Source organism: Phyllostomus hastatus, unplaced genomic scaffold (assembly GCF_019186645.2).
Source record: "Phyllostomus hastatus isolate PE091 unplaced genomic scaffold, TTU_PhHast_1.1 phas_scaffold_443, whole genome shotgun sequence".
In the NCBI taxonomy this organism is placed as follows: Eukaryota; Metazoa; Chordata; class Mammalia; order Chiroptera; family Phyllostomidae; genus Phyllostomus; species Phyllostomus hastatus.
Genome location: NW_025334031.1, coordinates 686,773 through 700,000, shown reverse-complemented (window position 1 = coordinate 700,000; position 13,228 = coordinate 686,773). Strand labels below are relative to the sequence as shown.

The window sequence follows — 13,228 nt, the reverse complement described above, 5'->3', positions numbered from 1 at the left end:
CGTGGGTGTGGTGGTGGTGGTGGTCGTCGGTTCTGGGGTTGGGGTGGTTGTCCCTGTGGTGGTGGTGGTGGTGGTGGTGGTGGGTGTTGGCGTGGGAGGTCCCTGTGGTGGTGGGATTCTGAGCGTGTGGGCGTGGTGGTCGTCGCCCCTGGGGTTGGGGGGTGGTGGTGGTGGTGGTGGTGGTGGTGGGTGTTGGCGTGGGGGGTCTCAGTGGTGGTGGGATTCTGGCGTGGGTGTGGTGGTGGTGGTGGTCGTCGGTTCTGGGGTTGGGCGTGGTCGTCCCCGTGGTGGTGGTGGTGGTTGTGGTGCTGGTGGGTGTTGGCGTGGGAGGTCACTGTGGTGGTGGGACTCTGGCGTAGGGGGTGGTTGTCCCCCGTGGTGGTGGTGGTGGTGGTGGTGGTGGTGGTGGTGGTGGTCGAAGGGCCACAAGGTTTGCAACAGTAGACGTTGATCTCGTAGTTGAGGCAGAAGGGCTGTGGGACGACTCCCCCTGGCTTCTGGTCTTCGTTTCTGCACACCAGCCCAACTGAGAGGTCACACACCAGGGTTTGTCCCAGCTGTTCGATGGGGACACTTGGGAACTGGGAAGCTCTGCAGGAGATGTTGGCTGCCATGCCCGACTGACAGACGTTCTCTATGAATTCAAAGTCCCCACCCGGTTTGTTAAAGTTCGGTTTCCCGGAATCCACCCAGCCTGTCCACTGGCAGTCTCCCACACACGGGGTGGGGGTGGGGGTGGGGGTCACCGTGGTGGTGGTGGTGGGGGTCACCGTGGTGGTGGTGGTGGTCGTTGGTTCTGGGGTCGGGGTCACAGTGGTGGTGGGTTCTGGCGTGGGTGTGGGTGTTGTGGTGGTGGTGGTCGTCGGTTCTGGGGTCGGGGTGGTCGTCACCGTGGTGGTGGTGGTGGTGGTGGTGGTGGGTGTCGGCTTCGGGGTTGAGGACACGGGACACTCATCCATTGGCAGACAGCAGTTGACACGAATCTCGTAGTCGTAACAGCGGGGGAACGGCCCGTCAAACTGATCTGTGTTGTTGCAGACGAACCCGACAGAGACGTCGCACTGGGCCTTCTGGCCCAGGTCCTCCCAGCTGAGGTGGGGGTCCTCGGCCGCCCTGCACTCGATGTCCTCGGGGGCCTGGCAGACGCTGTGGAACGTCTCTCGGTCGCCGCCCTCGGGCCCGGGACTCGGGTGGTTCTCGTTGATCCAGTCGGACCAGAAGCAGCACAGCTCTGGGGAAGCAAGAGCCGGCGCTGGTCACTGAGGCCCTGGGGGCCCCTGGGAGGTGGCTGGGACCCAGAGGGCTCCGAGAGCCCGTGCCTGCGCCCCCCCACGGACAAGGCCCACAGCGCCGGCTCAGAGAGCTTGCGGCCCCCACGCCCACCCTCCTTCTGCAGCTGCAGCCCGAGGCCCGGTGCGGGCAGAGGGCCCAACAGGCACCGGGGCGGTCCCAGGCCACAGACGCCGGCCCAGAGCCCTCCCTTAGCCCCGGTGAAACCCTCGTGCCAAAGCAATCGCTGACAAATGGGCCGCCCGTTCCAGTGAGGAAGCGTCCTGGAAGGGCCTTGGCCTTGACGCTCGACCAACACTGCTGTCCGTGGGAGCTGGTCAAGTGCCCCTGCATGAGTCCCTGGGCTCAGCAAGTCAGGAAGCCGTCCCCAAAGGCACCGCGTGTGGTCTCTACGCAGAGGGGGCGGCTCTGCTGCGAGGGTGAGGTGGGGCTCTGTCTCCTCGCCCGCGCGCCCCCCCCCCAGAGTGACGTCATCTGCACACTTACTCGGCGGCGGAGAGGAAGGCGGAGCTGCAGGGAAATGGGAAGAAGAGCAAGTCATTGCACGGTGTCAGAGCCACCAACTGTCCCCACTTTCACGGCTGCCTCTCCCCTGGCCGTCCTATCCCTGCCAGCCTGCTCGGTGGTGGCTGCGATCACCACCAGGACCCACGCAGGGGGATTCAAGGACATTTCTCTGCCTTTGCGAACCCATAGGGGTATTTTCTTGCTGGTTTTGGGAAGCGCCCCATGCCACTGTCACTGTGGTCTGGGCTCGGGGACACACAGTCTTTGAGGTGTCCCCACACGCGAGGCTGCGTTCCTTGCCTGAGTCGAGGGGCAGGTGGGTATCCCCTCCCGCCTGTACAAGGCCGTCTCTGCTGGCTCGGGGTGTGGGGGGGGAGGGGCACGTGGCCCTGGGCCTCACCTGTGCTGGGCACGGTGGGGGTGGGGGTGGGGGTGGTGGTGGTGGTGGAGAGCACAGGAGTCGTGGTGGGGGGCGTGGAGACAGGAGTCGTGGTGGGGGTCGTGGACACAGGAGTCGTGGTGGACACACAGACGTTGAAGTGCTTCTCCGTGCCGTTGGGGACGCACCACTCCCAGTAGCAGAAGGCGCCGTTCTGGGTGAAGTTGAGGATCTTCCCTGGGGAGCAGGAGCGGGTGGACGTCAAGGCACGGGGAACGGGAGCCCTCAGCCCGCCGCCCCAGCGAGGGACAGACAGGGCGTACCCCGGCTCCCGCCCGTGACAAGCCAGCGCTCCGTGGGAAGCCCAGCCCCCGACCCCTAAGGGGCCCCATCGGAACTCAGCAGCTGAGCCCCAGGAGGGTCCTGGGCTCCCCACCCAGGGAAACGCAGACCAGAGGGGCCCGCCCGGGGCCGGGCGGCCTGCGGGCTCTGGGGCGGCCGCAGAGGGCAGCTCACCTTCCTCAAACTGGCAGACCTTTGAGTTGTTGTGGCACATGCTGCAAAGCAAATGCAGGGGCTGCAGGCGCGGGGAGGCCGGCCCGGCCCGCCCGTGCAGCCCAGAGTCCCGGGCCCAGCCCGAAAGGAGCTCTCCCACCCCAGGCCAGAACGCTGGGCAGGGTGGGGGGTGGGGGGGTGGGGGGGGTGGGGGGGGGGTGGGGGGGGGGGGGGGGGGTGGGGGGGGGGGGGGGGGGTGGGGGGGGGGGGGGGGGTGGGGAGAGCTGAGAAAACCAGAGAGGGGCCTGCGCCCTAGCTGCCGTGGGCGTGCGCCGCACCCGCGTGCCTGCGCCCGTGCCCTGTGGGCTCATGCGTGTGTGTGGGCGCCCGCGTGTGGGCAGACCCCCCCAGGCCCCTGGTGCTGCGCGCTCGGGTACCAAGACTCGCATTCTGTCTTCGGGGGGACGGTCGCGCCGGGTGGGTAGTGGGTGCCGTTCATGTAGCAGCCGCACTCTTCCTTCTTGACACACTTCTTCAGGTCCTCGTCATAGACGGGCTTGCCCGAGGGGCACCGGGGGTAGCAGCCTAGTGGACACGGGCCCCGGCTTGAACTGGGCTGGTGGGGCCCCACACACTGTCCCTGCCGGGACCTGCCCTTCTCTCCAGCATGCTCCTCTGGGAAGGCCAGGGCTGGGAGGCCAGAGGACTGGCTCCAACGCCCCCCTCCTCCCACCCAGCTAGGCAGACTGCCCTGGGACCAAAGGGACAGCCAGGCCCCGCCCACCGGCTGCGCCCCTCCGACCCGGCCCGGCATATCTCTCTCTCCCTCAGGTCCACCTGGTTCTCAGCTCAAAGGCCCCCAGCCCCTGCTCTGAAGCGCGCCCCCCCTGCTCTTCCACGTCCTCCTCCTCCTTCTTCGCTCCTGACCTCAGGGGTTGGGCGCCGCCCTGGCTCATTCCCGCCTCGCCCCTGCCCAGCAGGTCTGAGCTCAGGCTCCAGGGCCCCGCCCCCATTCAATGCACAGATTCTGCGGCACGGCGAGCCCGGCCCGGCCCGGACCCCAGGGCCCCCAGCCCCGCCGGGGCTCACCCTCCAGGTAGGACACGGAGATGTTCGAGTGGATGCCGTTGATGGTCCTGCAGGTCTCGAAGCTGCGGTTCCCGCAGGGCTCGTAGTGCCACTCGCACTCGTCAGGGGGGTTGTAGTAGTCGCAGAACACGGCTGGGGGGGCAGGGCGGGGTCAGCCGCGGGCGGGGGGCGGGGCCAGGCCACCCTCAGGCCGGGCGGGGCGGGGCGGGGCGGGGCACTCACGGCACAGCTCCGGAGTCCTCCAGAACACGCAGGCGCCCTCCTTGGTGCACTCCTGGGCATAGGAGGCCACCGCGGAGCAGAAGCACTCGCAGTCCCCGCCGGTGTCACAAGAGCAGGAGTCCTGGACGCAGTTCTCGTAGAAGGGTTTGGGGTCCACCTGCGGGGGAAGCCACCACGGTCCGGGTCCACACTGGCCTCGCAGGGCAGGCCTTCCCCTGCAGGCCCCGGGAACTCGGGGCCCCACGGCAGCAAGGGCCGACACCGTATGGCCCCCAGGGGGCGCTGACGGGAGGCCCAGAGAGAGCCGGGCACCCTTGGCTGCGCTGCCCGGCCTCTCAGCCCCTGCCCCCCTGCCTGGGCGGAGGGCCGCCTGGAGTCAGGGGGTTACTGTCCTTCTCCCGCCCTGGAAGGTACAGGAGGCTGGGGCTCCAGCCAGGGGTCTCAGGAGAAAGGGTCTGCCTCTGGTCACGTGGTCGAAGGCCGGCCCCGCAGCTGGAGGGCGCAGTTCCGGGAGGACTCCCCAGAGGCCCCGCCTGTGGCCACGCCCTCCTCCCCGCCCCAGCGCGCATGGCCACACCCACAGCCACGCCCACCTTGCTGTGGCAGACTCGGAAGACGGGGCCCTTGATGATGCTGCACTGCTTCTCCGCCCAGGCCCGGCGGTGGGGGTTCTTGGCGCAGGCGTCAGGGATGGTGGCCACGTCCGGGCAGGTGGGGGCCTCCTTCCAGCTGTTCCCGAAGTCCAGCTCGCTCTCCACCACCATGTGGTCGCGCGTGGTGAAGTCGTTGTTGGAGCGCCCGTCGAAGTTCCCGCACAGGCCGCACACGGCGCCCTGCGGAAGAGCGCGGAGAGCGGAGGCTTCGGGAGGAGCTCACGCGGCGGGGGTCCGGGGGCACCGAGCGGGCAGGCGGGCGGGGGCGGCCGCGCACCTTGTAGGAGGGCGCCAGCTTGACGAATACGGTGGTCCTCTTGTCCCAGATGACGATGATACCGGTGCTGGTCTCCACCACCAGGTACAGGCCCACCTCCCGCGTGGTGTAGGCCACGCGGGTGCCCTCGTCTCGGTGGATCACGGAGTGCTGCTTGTCCTCCAGCTTCAGCTCCGTCCTCTGCGTCCAGGGGAGACACGGTCACCGGGCGTGTCCACGGGGCCCCGCCCCGCCCCACCCCTCCCGGGTGGCCAGCACTCACCCCCAGGAAGATCTTGATGGCCTTGGAGCAGGTGACGCCTGTCGTGCCACAGGGGACGTTCTCGGTGATGATGCTGAAGGAGGCCCGCGAGGAGTTCTGGCCGCAGTAGTCCTGGGGGCCGCAGGGCACGTGAGCTGAGCCCGCCGGGCACGAGCGCCCCGGGCACCCCCCCCGCCAGCCTCTCAGCCCCTCCTCTGCTGAGAGGGGGCCACCAGGTCGCAGGAGGGCCCTGACCACCCCCACACACCCCTTGCTCCTCGTTCGCCACGCACTGAGCGGGCGTCACAGTACAGGCGGGAGAGGAGGGGCCAGCCACTCCCACCCAGGCCCTGCACCGGGCCGCGCAGCCCTCCCGGCCCGTCCTCAGGGCCAGCGGAGCGGGGACGGGGTGCAGGGCGGGTCCGGGAGTCGCCCTCGGACTCACCTGAGCGGCCACGTAGGAGCAGTGCCCGTCGAAGTCGTAGTACTTCCCATCGAAGGTGATGTAGTGCCCGCTCCCGTAGATGGTGCAGGTGCCGTGGCACCTGGTCTGGGTGCAGGCCCAGTGTCCTCTCTGGCAGGTGCTGCGGAGGGTGGCGGAGGGGCCTCGAGCTGCAGCCGGGGCCCCCGGGTCTCCCACCCCTGCTCCACGGGCGGCCTGCCCGGGCCCCCTGGTGCTGTGCGGACAGCTCCCCAGGCACGGCACAGCACCCAGGAGCCCTCACCAAGCCAAAAGTGCCATCCAGCACCCCCATTAGGACCAGGACTCTGCCAGACAGGCGGGGGGCCGAGGGGCCCTGCAGACCCCAGGCCCACCTGAGGGAAGGGGGCCCCCGCCCGGGCCCTTTTCCCTTCTCCAGCACGTGGGGCCCACGGAGCGCTCGGGGCCGGGGGCAGCAGGCCCGGCCGCTCACCAGGTGTTGCAGTCCACGTGCACGCGGCTCCCGGGGGCATACAGGTCCTGGTTGTGCACGCAGGGGCAGGCCTCCTCCTTGACGCAGCCCCCATGGCCGTCGTCCAGCAGCCCCTCAGGGCACACGCAGCCACTGACGCACTCGGTCTGGTACTGCGGCAGCCAGACCGCGGGGGTCAGGGACTCGGGGCCAGGCCGCTCAGCTGACCCTGCAGAGTCCCCACCCCGCACCTGAGCCCTCTCCCTGGACCCACACCTGGGTGGGGAGACCGGTGAGGGCCGCCTGCGGGGGGCCTCCCTCCAGGGACGGGCAGCCCTACAAGGCCCCCGCGTCCACAGGACGGCACCCACAGCCTCAGGGCCGGCCTGGCGCCGGCCCCGCCTCCTCCCCAGGGCCCGCACTCACAGAGCCGGCGGCCAGGGTCTGGCAGCTGACGGGCCTGGGGCTCCGGACGGCCAGCGCGGTCAGGTTGTTGCAGTCGACGTGGATCTTCGGGGCCGCACAGCCTGTGGGGCAGAGGGGCCGCCTGGGCTCAGCTGAAGCAGGGGTGGGAGCGCGGGCCGAGGGGAGAGGGCCACACACGGGGCAGTGTCCACTTACGGTGGCCGAGCAGCCTGACCCGGGTGCAGTGCAGCCTGGCATTCCGGCAGACGCTGCGGGGGAGGGGGAGAGCAGGGGTCTGCTGAGCTAGGCGGGGCCACAGGCTCCCCGGGGACAGGGCCCCCGCCCTCCCCGGCCCCAGACACCCACCACTGCTCCTCCTGCCTGGCGACCACCTTGCCGGCCTGCAGGTAGAGGCCCTGGTGGTAGCAGGGGCACTTGGCCAGGGGCACGCAGTGGCCCTTCTCGTCCAGAAAGGTGTTGTCGGGGCAGCCGCAGCCGTCCACGGGGGCAAAGCCCTGGAGGCAGTGGGTGCCGGCCTCGGAGAGCGAGCGGCAGGTCTGCTGGCAGGCAGTCAGGTTGTACAGGAAGACCTGCGACTTGGGGCAGGAGCCCACGTCCTTGTCTGCAGAGCGAGGGGCCTCGTGAGGGGCCGGGGGAGGGCCCGCTCCCGCTCCCGTGCCCACCCCACTGGCTGTCTCCAGCCCGACCTGGTCCAGAACCAGGACACCTGCCCAGCCGAGGGGCCAACGAGGGCAGCCCCCCCGGGCACCCGGGACACAGGAACACGCCCTCCCCCACCCCCGCCTGCTGGAGGGCGGGCTGTGGCCTCAGCCCCGGGACCCTACACGGGCAGTGGAGCCCCGCCGTCCGGCTGCAGCAGGCTGGCCCCCACACCCACCCCACCCCACCCCACCCCACCCCACCCCGACACTCAGGAGGAGCTGCCCCAGGGGTGTGGGGGAGCCGAGGGCCGACTCCCACGGGACACCAGACCCCCCGGGCCCCGGGACGCCAGCAGCGGACGGCACTCACTGCAGACGAGCTCCCGCCAGCCCCACAGCAGCACGCCCTTGGCGGCGCAGGCGTGGGCGTAGGAGGAGAGGGCGGCGCACATGCAGTCCTCGTTGTTCTGGCAGTTGCACGTGTCGTATCTGCACCTCTGGGTGGCGAGAGGGGGGTGCTGTGAGCCCACACGCCCGTGCGGGCACTCCCGGCACGCCGCAGCACGCACGCACACACACACCTGCACACACTCGCACATGCTACACGTGCCTACACGTGCACCCTCGCCTGCTGTGTGTGCTTGCTCGCACGTGTACACGTGTGCCGGACACAGGTGCATGTGTGCATGCACCCGTGTGTGCTGTACACACGTGTGTGCGAGCACACTCACACTCAGCAACTCCCAGCGGGAGCCTCGGGCTCCGCCAGGCGCACAGAGCAGCCCCCCCGGCCCGCACCAGGGCGGCAGGGAGGGCTCGTGCGGGTCCCACTGACCTTGTAGTACTCGGCCGGGTCCACGGCGGAGTGGCACCTGCCAAAGGGCGTCTCCTTCTTCTTCAGCAGGGAGCACCAGTGGTCGGCATAGTTGGCTAGAAAGGGTCGGGACCTCAGTGGGGGCGGCCCCTCCGGCAGGGGGGAGCACCATCCCCCCTGGGGACCAAACCCAGCCCCTCCTTCTAGGTCAGCTCTGCCCAGACCAGGCCGGGGGTGCCCACCTCCACCCTCCCAGACGTGGCAGGGTGTCTCGGAGGGTGGGGGGGGTGCTGTCCCGGTGCCAGGCCTGCTCCCGGACGAGGGCCACCACCCATCAATTGGTGGCCCAGCCCCTGTGCCCTGTCACTGGCAGGCTGCCACTGTGGCCACACGGCAGAAGGCAGCAGACACACAGGCTGGCCCTGAGCAGGGCGGGCCGTGCCCCCCCCACACCCCCACCCACCGAGCACCCCAGCTGTCCCGGGCGGGGCCAAGCCTCACCGCTCTCGATGTTGAGGGAGCAAGGGTCGTCCAGCCAGTCCAGCTTGTCCTGGCAGCTGGACTGGGCCTTCCAGGTGTTAGCGAAGCTGGCCCCCGTGGCCTCCACCAGCCCGCCTGCCGTCTGAAAGTCATCGCTCTCCTGGCCGTTGAAGTTGCCGCAGAGGCCTGAGGGGCCAGGACAGGGTTGGAGCGGGCAGGGCTCAGGGGGCAGGGGGCAGGCCCGAGCGCAGCCTCTGCGGGGGACCCTGGCGGGGCCACTCACCCTGCACGCGGCCCTGGGCGGCCTGGTCCAGCGTCAGGAACAGCTGCATCACGGGCTCGAGCTGCACCTGCAGCCGGAGGCCGAAGTCCGTGCTCACCACCAGGTGGTAGGAGGATGGCCGGAAGATGGAGAAGCTCGCTGCGGGGCAGGGGCACGAGGGCGTGAGGGCGTGAGGGGCGCCCGGCCAGCCTGCCGCCATGGCCTGCCCCCCGGGCGCCCGGGGCGGGGCTCACCTGTCACGTGGGGCAGGTTCACCTGCAGCTCGTTCAGCAAGACGCTGCCGTCTGACTTGAAGGCCACCACCTGTGGGAAAGACCAAGGGGGCCCCAGAGATGAGAAGGGCCTCGGGGACCCGGGGGGAGGGACATGGGGGAGGACACGGAGGGGAGGGGAGGGGAGGGGCACCCACGTTCTTCTTCTTGTCGGCCAGCAGCACCACCGTCTTGAGGCAGGTCTGCTTGTCCGTGGAGCCGCAGGGGCCCAGCTCGCCCAGGAGGGCGAAGGCGTCTTCCTGGTCGGCCTGCGGGAGGGCGGGGCTGCAGTGAGGGCGCAGGCGGGACCCCGGCCCCGCCCACCCGCTCCCCCGGGCGGCGGCCCACCTTGGTCAGCACGTAGTAGCAGTCCCCGTGGAAGGTGTACTTCTTCCCGTCGAAGGTGGTGATGTGGGAGCCGCCCTCCAGGGCGCAGGTCCGGGGGCACGGCAGGTCTTTGCACACCCAGCGGCCGGCGTGGCAGACGCTGTGGGGCGGTGGGCGCGGGGTCAGGACCGGGCGGTGGGCAGTGGTGGGCGCAGGGTCGGGCGCAGGGCCGCCCCCAGCCCGCCCCCCGCCGCCGCCACCACCACCGGGCCCCAGACTCACCACTGCTCACAGCTGTTGCTGACCTGCTGGCCGGGCGCGTAGGAACGCCCGTGCAGCCTGCAGTGGCACTGGCTTACGGGGACGCAGCCGCGGCCCTCGATGTCGTCGTACACGGTGCCTGGGCAGGGCAGGGCAGGGCAGGGCAGGGTGGCGTCAGGCTCAGCCGGGGTCACCGGGGCAGGGGCCACCAGCCAGGCCTCCCCTCCCCGCCACACAGGCACCCCTGGTCTACTGAGTGACCCGGAGGTCCCCGCCCGGTGTCTGGTCAGGGACCTTCCTGCACCTGAGACTCCGGCCCCTCCCGGAAACTTCCAGGTCCCTGTGCTAGGCAGGGTGTCTGCCTGCAGGGCGATGACCGGGAAAGTGTCCCCCGACCTGAGACCCCCCAGGAGCCACCACTGTGCCTGTCCAGGAGGGGCCTTCGGCCTTGGCGTCCCCCCTACCTGGACCCCGCCCCCCGATTCCAGCCCACGCCCCCATGGCCGCCGTGGCACAGACCTTCGGGGCAGAAGCAGCCGTCCATGCGGTGCTCCTCGCACAGGCTGCTGATCTCCAGGTGCGAGCAGGTGTCCATGCAGGGCGAGCTGCTCTCCAGGTAAACCATGTTCCCAGGGCAGGTCTTGGCTGCAAGGGCAGAGGCGGGCCCCTGAGCGGGACGTGGCCGGGAGCGGACTGCACCGGGCGGGCAGGGCGGAGGGGCTGCCCGCGGAGGGCCCTGGGCTCCGGCCCCGAGCCTGAGCCCAAGCCCGAGCCCGAGCCCGAGGCCGCTGACCAGGACACCGGGCCGCCCCCGCCCCCACGTGCTGCATCCCCCTCGTCCCGACCCCCCGGGGCGCTTACGGCAGAGCGAGGCCGTCCTCCAGGTCCCCGGGCGCCCGCCGGCGTGGGAGCACTGGCGGGAGAACTCGGCGAGGGTGCTGCACTCGCAGGAGGCGCCGGCCGGGCACTGGCAGCGGTCCTGGGTGCAAGCCGCCACGTAGGGCTCCAGCGGCAGCAGGCTCCGGCAGCCCTCGAAGGCCGCGGCCGTCAGCAGCCTCTGGCACTCGGCGCGCTGGGGGGCAGACGTGGCGGTGGTGGGCGGTGGGTGGACAGCTCAGGCCCTCCTCCCGTCCACGCTGCCCCAGCCCCCGACAGAGGTCGGCGGGGAAGAGGTCGAGCAGCGCCACCCACGCGGGCCCCTCACCCCCGCCCCCCCCCGCAAGGGAAACAGCTCCTGCCCCGAGGGGGCGTCCGGGCAACTCACGTGCTGGGAGCAGGACTTGGGGGCCGGCGGCTCCTCCTCGGGGTCGTCGCACGTGACCTCAGGCTTGTTGATCTTCTGCATGTTCCCAAACTCGATGGCACTGAACAGCACGCCTGGGGGTGGGGGGGGGTGGGCACGGCCCGTCAGGGGGGCACGGGGAGCCTGCACGCCGCCCCCGCCCCCGCCGCCCGCTGACCCCGGCGGCCCTCACCGTCCGAGAGGAACTCCGAGTAGGACTGCAGGCCGTTGTAGTCGCCGCAGAGGCCGCAGGTGTGGTTCCGGAACTTACTGTCCAGCTCCAGCTGTCGGGCAGGAGGGGCTGGTGAGGGTGAGCGGCCACGGGCCTGGGCAGCTGGGGGGCGTCCCCGAGGGGCCTCGCCTCTGCCCGTCACTGACCCTCCGGCCTCTCCACCGGCTGCCAGCCCGCCCCCAGGGCCCCGGCACCCACCATGACTGAGTCCTCCCGGTTCCACATGAGGGTCAGGCCGGCGCGGGAGAAGACCTTCGTGTAGGCGTCATTCTTCTCAATGAGCAGCCCGGGCGTGTAGTGGGGGGTGCTGACCCTGGGGGACACGCAGGGAGTCAGGAGCCGGCCCACACAGCCGCCGCCTACCGGTCCTCCCCCCGTCCCGCTGCCCGGTGGGCTCTGAGGCTGTGTGGCCGGCTCTTGCCCTGGGGCCACACTTGGCCGTGGCCTTTCGAGGCTGCGGTGGCCCGGGAGACCCTGCCCACTCGGCCTGCTGGGCTCCTTCGGGGGGGCCGAGCCCTGCCTGCCCACTTCCCTCTCCACACCCCGTCCTGTCCGGGCAGGGGGGCCCCGGGGGCCCCAGGAGGAAGGAGGGCAGACTCTGCCTCTGCAGCCCCTGCCCAGCCCGCACACGCACTGTGCCCCCCCAAACTCTGTGCCTCTGGGGGCCCTGCACCCACGCCCGCCCTGTGTCGGCCTGGCCACCTGGGCTGCAGCCGGGCCCCGAGGTGACGGGCCCGCCAGACGGGGGCTCACTCGTAGTAGCCCCGCTGTTCCGCAGACTACGCGGCTCAGCGGCGGGGGCCCCACAGGCCCCTCCCTGCCTGTGTGACCCCAGCATGGGGTCCCGGGCCCCCTGGGCCAGGAGGCTGGCACTGTCCCACCACCGCCCGGAGCCTGGTGGGCCCTGAGTAGGGGGGCCGAGGGAGGCTTGAGGGACAAACTCAGCCCCAGCCCTGAGCCCTGCCCCCCGCCCACCCGTGGGGGCCCTGGTGGGGGCTTGTCCGTGCTTGCTGAGGGGAGCAGCGCCTGACCTCAGACCGACAGCCTCCTCCCAAGAAGTGGGGGGGGGGGGCTCCCAGGGGCCACAGGAGGGGACGCCGCCCGGCCGCACTCACATGGCCCCGTTCACCACGACCAGCTGGCGGGTGAGGTAGATGGCGTCGTCCTTGACGGTCAGCAGGATGTAGTCCACCTGGGGGTGGCCACCGTCGCGGCCGGGGCTACGCCGCAGGTGCACGGCGAACTCCTTGTAGGCGTCGCGGCAGTCGGAGGCCAGGTTGTAGTCGCAGAGGCCGGGGAAGCGGAAGACGTCGCCGTCGAAGGTCTTGTAGTGGGAGTCGCCCCAGGTGCTGCAGACGCTGTGACCGTGGCTCCAGGCTCTGCCCTCTGCGGGTGCGGGGGCAGCAGTGAGCGGCCGGGCCGGCACCCGCACCTGGCACCGGCTGGCGGCCGCCCCCCACCCCAGGACCCTCCGCAGAGCCCCCAGGTCCCAGCGCAGGGCGCAGGGCACGGTGTCCTTCGGGAAGGACACGGGTTCCCACCAGCTCAGGTGCGTCCACCTGGCATGACCTCGGCGCGCACTCCGGCCAGGTGGCCACCTTCAAACGGGGGGTGGGGACCCAAGACCACCTGTCCGGCCTTCCTTCCGTCCGTCCTTCCTTCCACCCAAAGTCAGCAGGGCTGGGGGCTGTAGGATGCCCCCCCAGACCCGCCGCCCCCAAGTCTAGGTGGAAGAGGGCTGCCTCCCGTCCCAGGTGGGACGTCTGCCCACACTGCCCGGCCGTCCTGCCCTCCCGGGACGCTGCCCCGCACCTTTCCGCAGCTCCGTGCCCCTGGCCAAGGCCAGGGCCAGGCACAGGGCCACCAGGCAGCCCCGCGGCAGCCCCATGGCGGCACGGCAGGTCGGTGTGGGAGAGGGACCAGGACAGGGGTGCGGGAGGGCAGGGGTCGGGGCTTTATAAGGCCCAGCAGGGCTGTCCGAGGGTGGGGCAGGCGGGGGAGGGGCGAGGGGTGGGTGGAGCATTCGCCAAATTTTCTAGAAAACAGCTGCAGGGGCCCCAATGAGCCACCGTGGGGAAATATTGATTCAGGTTATCAGAAGGTTATCTTCTCACTTATTTATCTTCCTCCCAATTACCAGGTCCGGACACACGCCCAGCGGACGGCCGTCCCTCCCAGCCTCACT

At 70.7% G+C, this 13,228-nt stretch overlaps 1 protein-coding gene across 1 annotated transcript in view; it reads right to left on the bottom strand.

The window, feature by feature from the left end:
- MUC2 (mucin 2, oligomeric mucus/gel-forming) overlaps positions 1-12,973 on the bottom strand; it is a 24,106-nt gene extending 11,133 nt beyond the window's left edge. The window contains exons 1-30 of the mRNA XM_045821086.1: positions 12,856-12,973; positions 12,159-12,429; positions 11,242-11,356; positions 11,005-11,095; positions 10,794-10,906; positions 10,391-10,601; positions 10,049-10,174; positions 9,551-9,668; positions 9,290-9,428; positions 9,100-9,210; positions 8,924-8,993; positions 8,691-8,828; positions 8,429-8,593; positions 7,949-8,043; positions 7,484-7,610; positions 6,818-7,073; positions 6,668-6,720; positions 6,473-6,573; positions 6,068-6,219; positions 5,599-5,737; positions 5,175-5,285; positions 4,913-5,092; positions 4,576-4,815; positions 3,983-4,139; positions 3,761-3,892; positions 3,109-3,256; positions 2,693-2,733; positions 2,198-2,413; positions 1,777-1,800; positions 721-1,231 (exon numbers count right to left, since the gene is read on the bottom strand). Coding sequence (XP_045677042.1) covers positions 721-1,231; positions 1,777-1,800; positions 2,198-2,413; positions 2,693-2,733; positions 3,109-3,256; positions 3,761-3,892; positions 3,983-4,139; positions 4,576-4,815; positions 4,913-5,092; positions 5,175-5,285; positions 5,599-5,737; positions 6,068-6,219; positions 6,473-6,573; positions 6,668-6,720; positions 6,818-7,073; positions 7,484-7,610; positions 7,949-8,043; positions 8,429-8,593; positions 8,691-8,828; positions 8,924-8,993; positions 9,100-9,210; positions 9,290-9,428; positions 9,551-9,668; positions 10,049-10,174; positions 10,391-10,601; positions 10,794-10,906; positions 11,005-11,095; positions 11,242-11,356; positions 12,159-12,429; positions 12,856-12,931 — 4,427 coding nt within the window. The 5' untranslated portion in view covers positions 12,932-12,973. The remainder of the gene's footprint in view (positions 1-720; positions 1,232-1,776; positions 1,801-2,197; positions 2,414-2,692; positions 2,734-3,108; positions 3,257-3,760; positions 3,893-3,982; positions 4,140-4,575; positions 4,816-4,912; positions 5,093-5,174; positions 5,286-5,598; positions 5,738-6,067; positions 6,220-6,472; positions 6,574-6,667; positions 6,721-6,817; positions 7,074-7,483; positions 7,611-7,948; positions 8,044-8,428; positions 8,594-8,690; positions 8,829-8,923; positions 8,994-9,099; positions 9,211-9,289; positions 9,429-9,550; positions 9,669-10,048; positions 10,175-10,390; positions 10,602-10,793; positions 10,907-11,004; positions 11,096-11,241; positions 11,357-12,158; positions 12,430-12,855) is intronic.
- Positions 12,974-13,228: the final 255 nt, after the last annotated feature.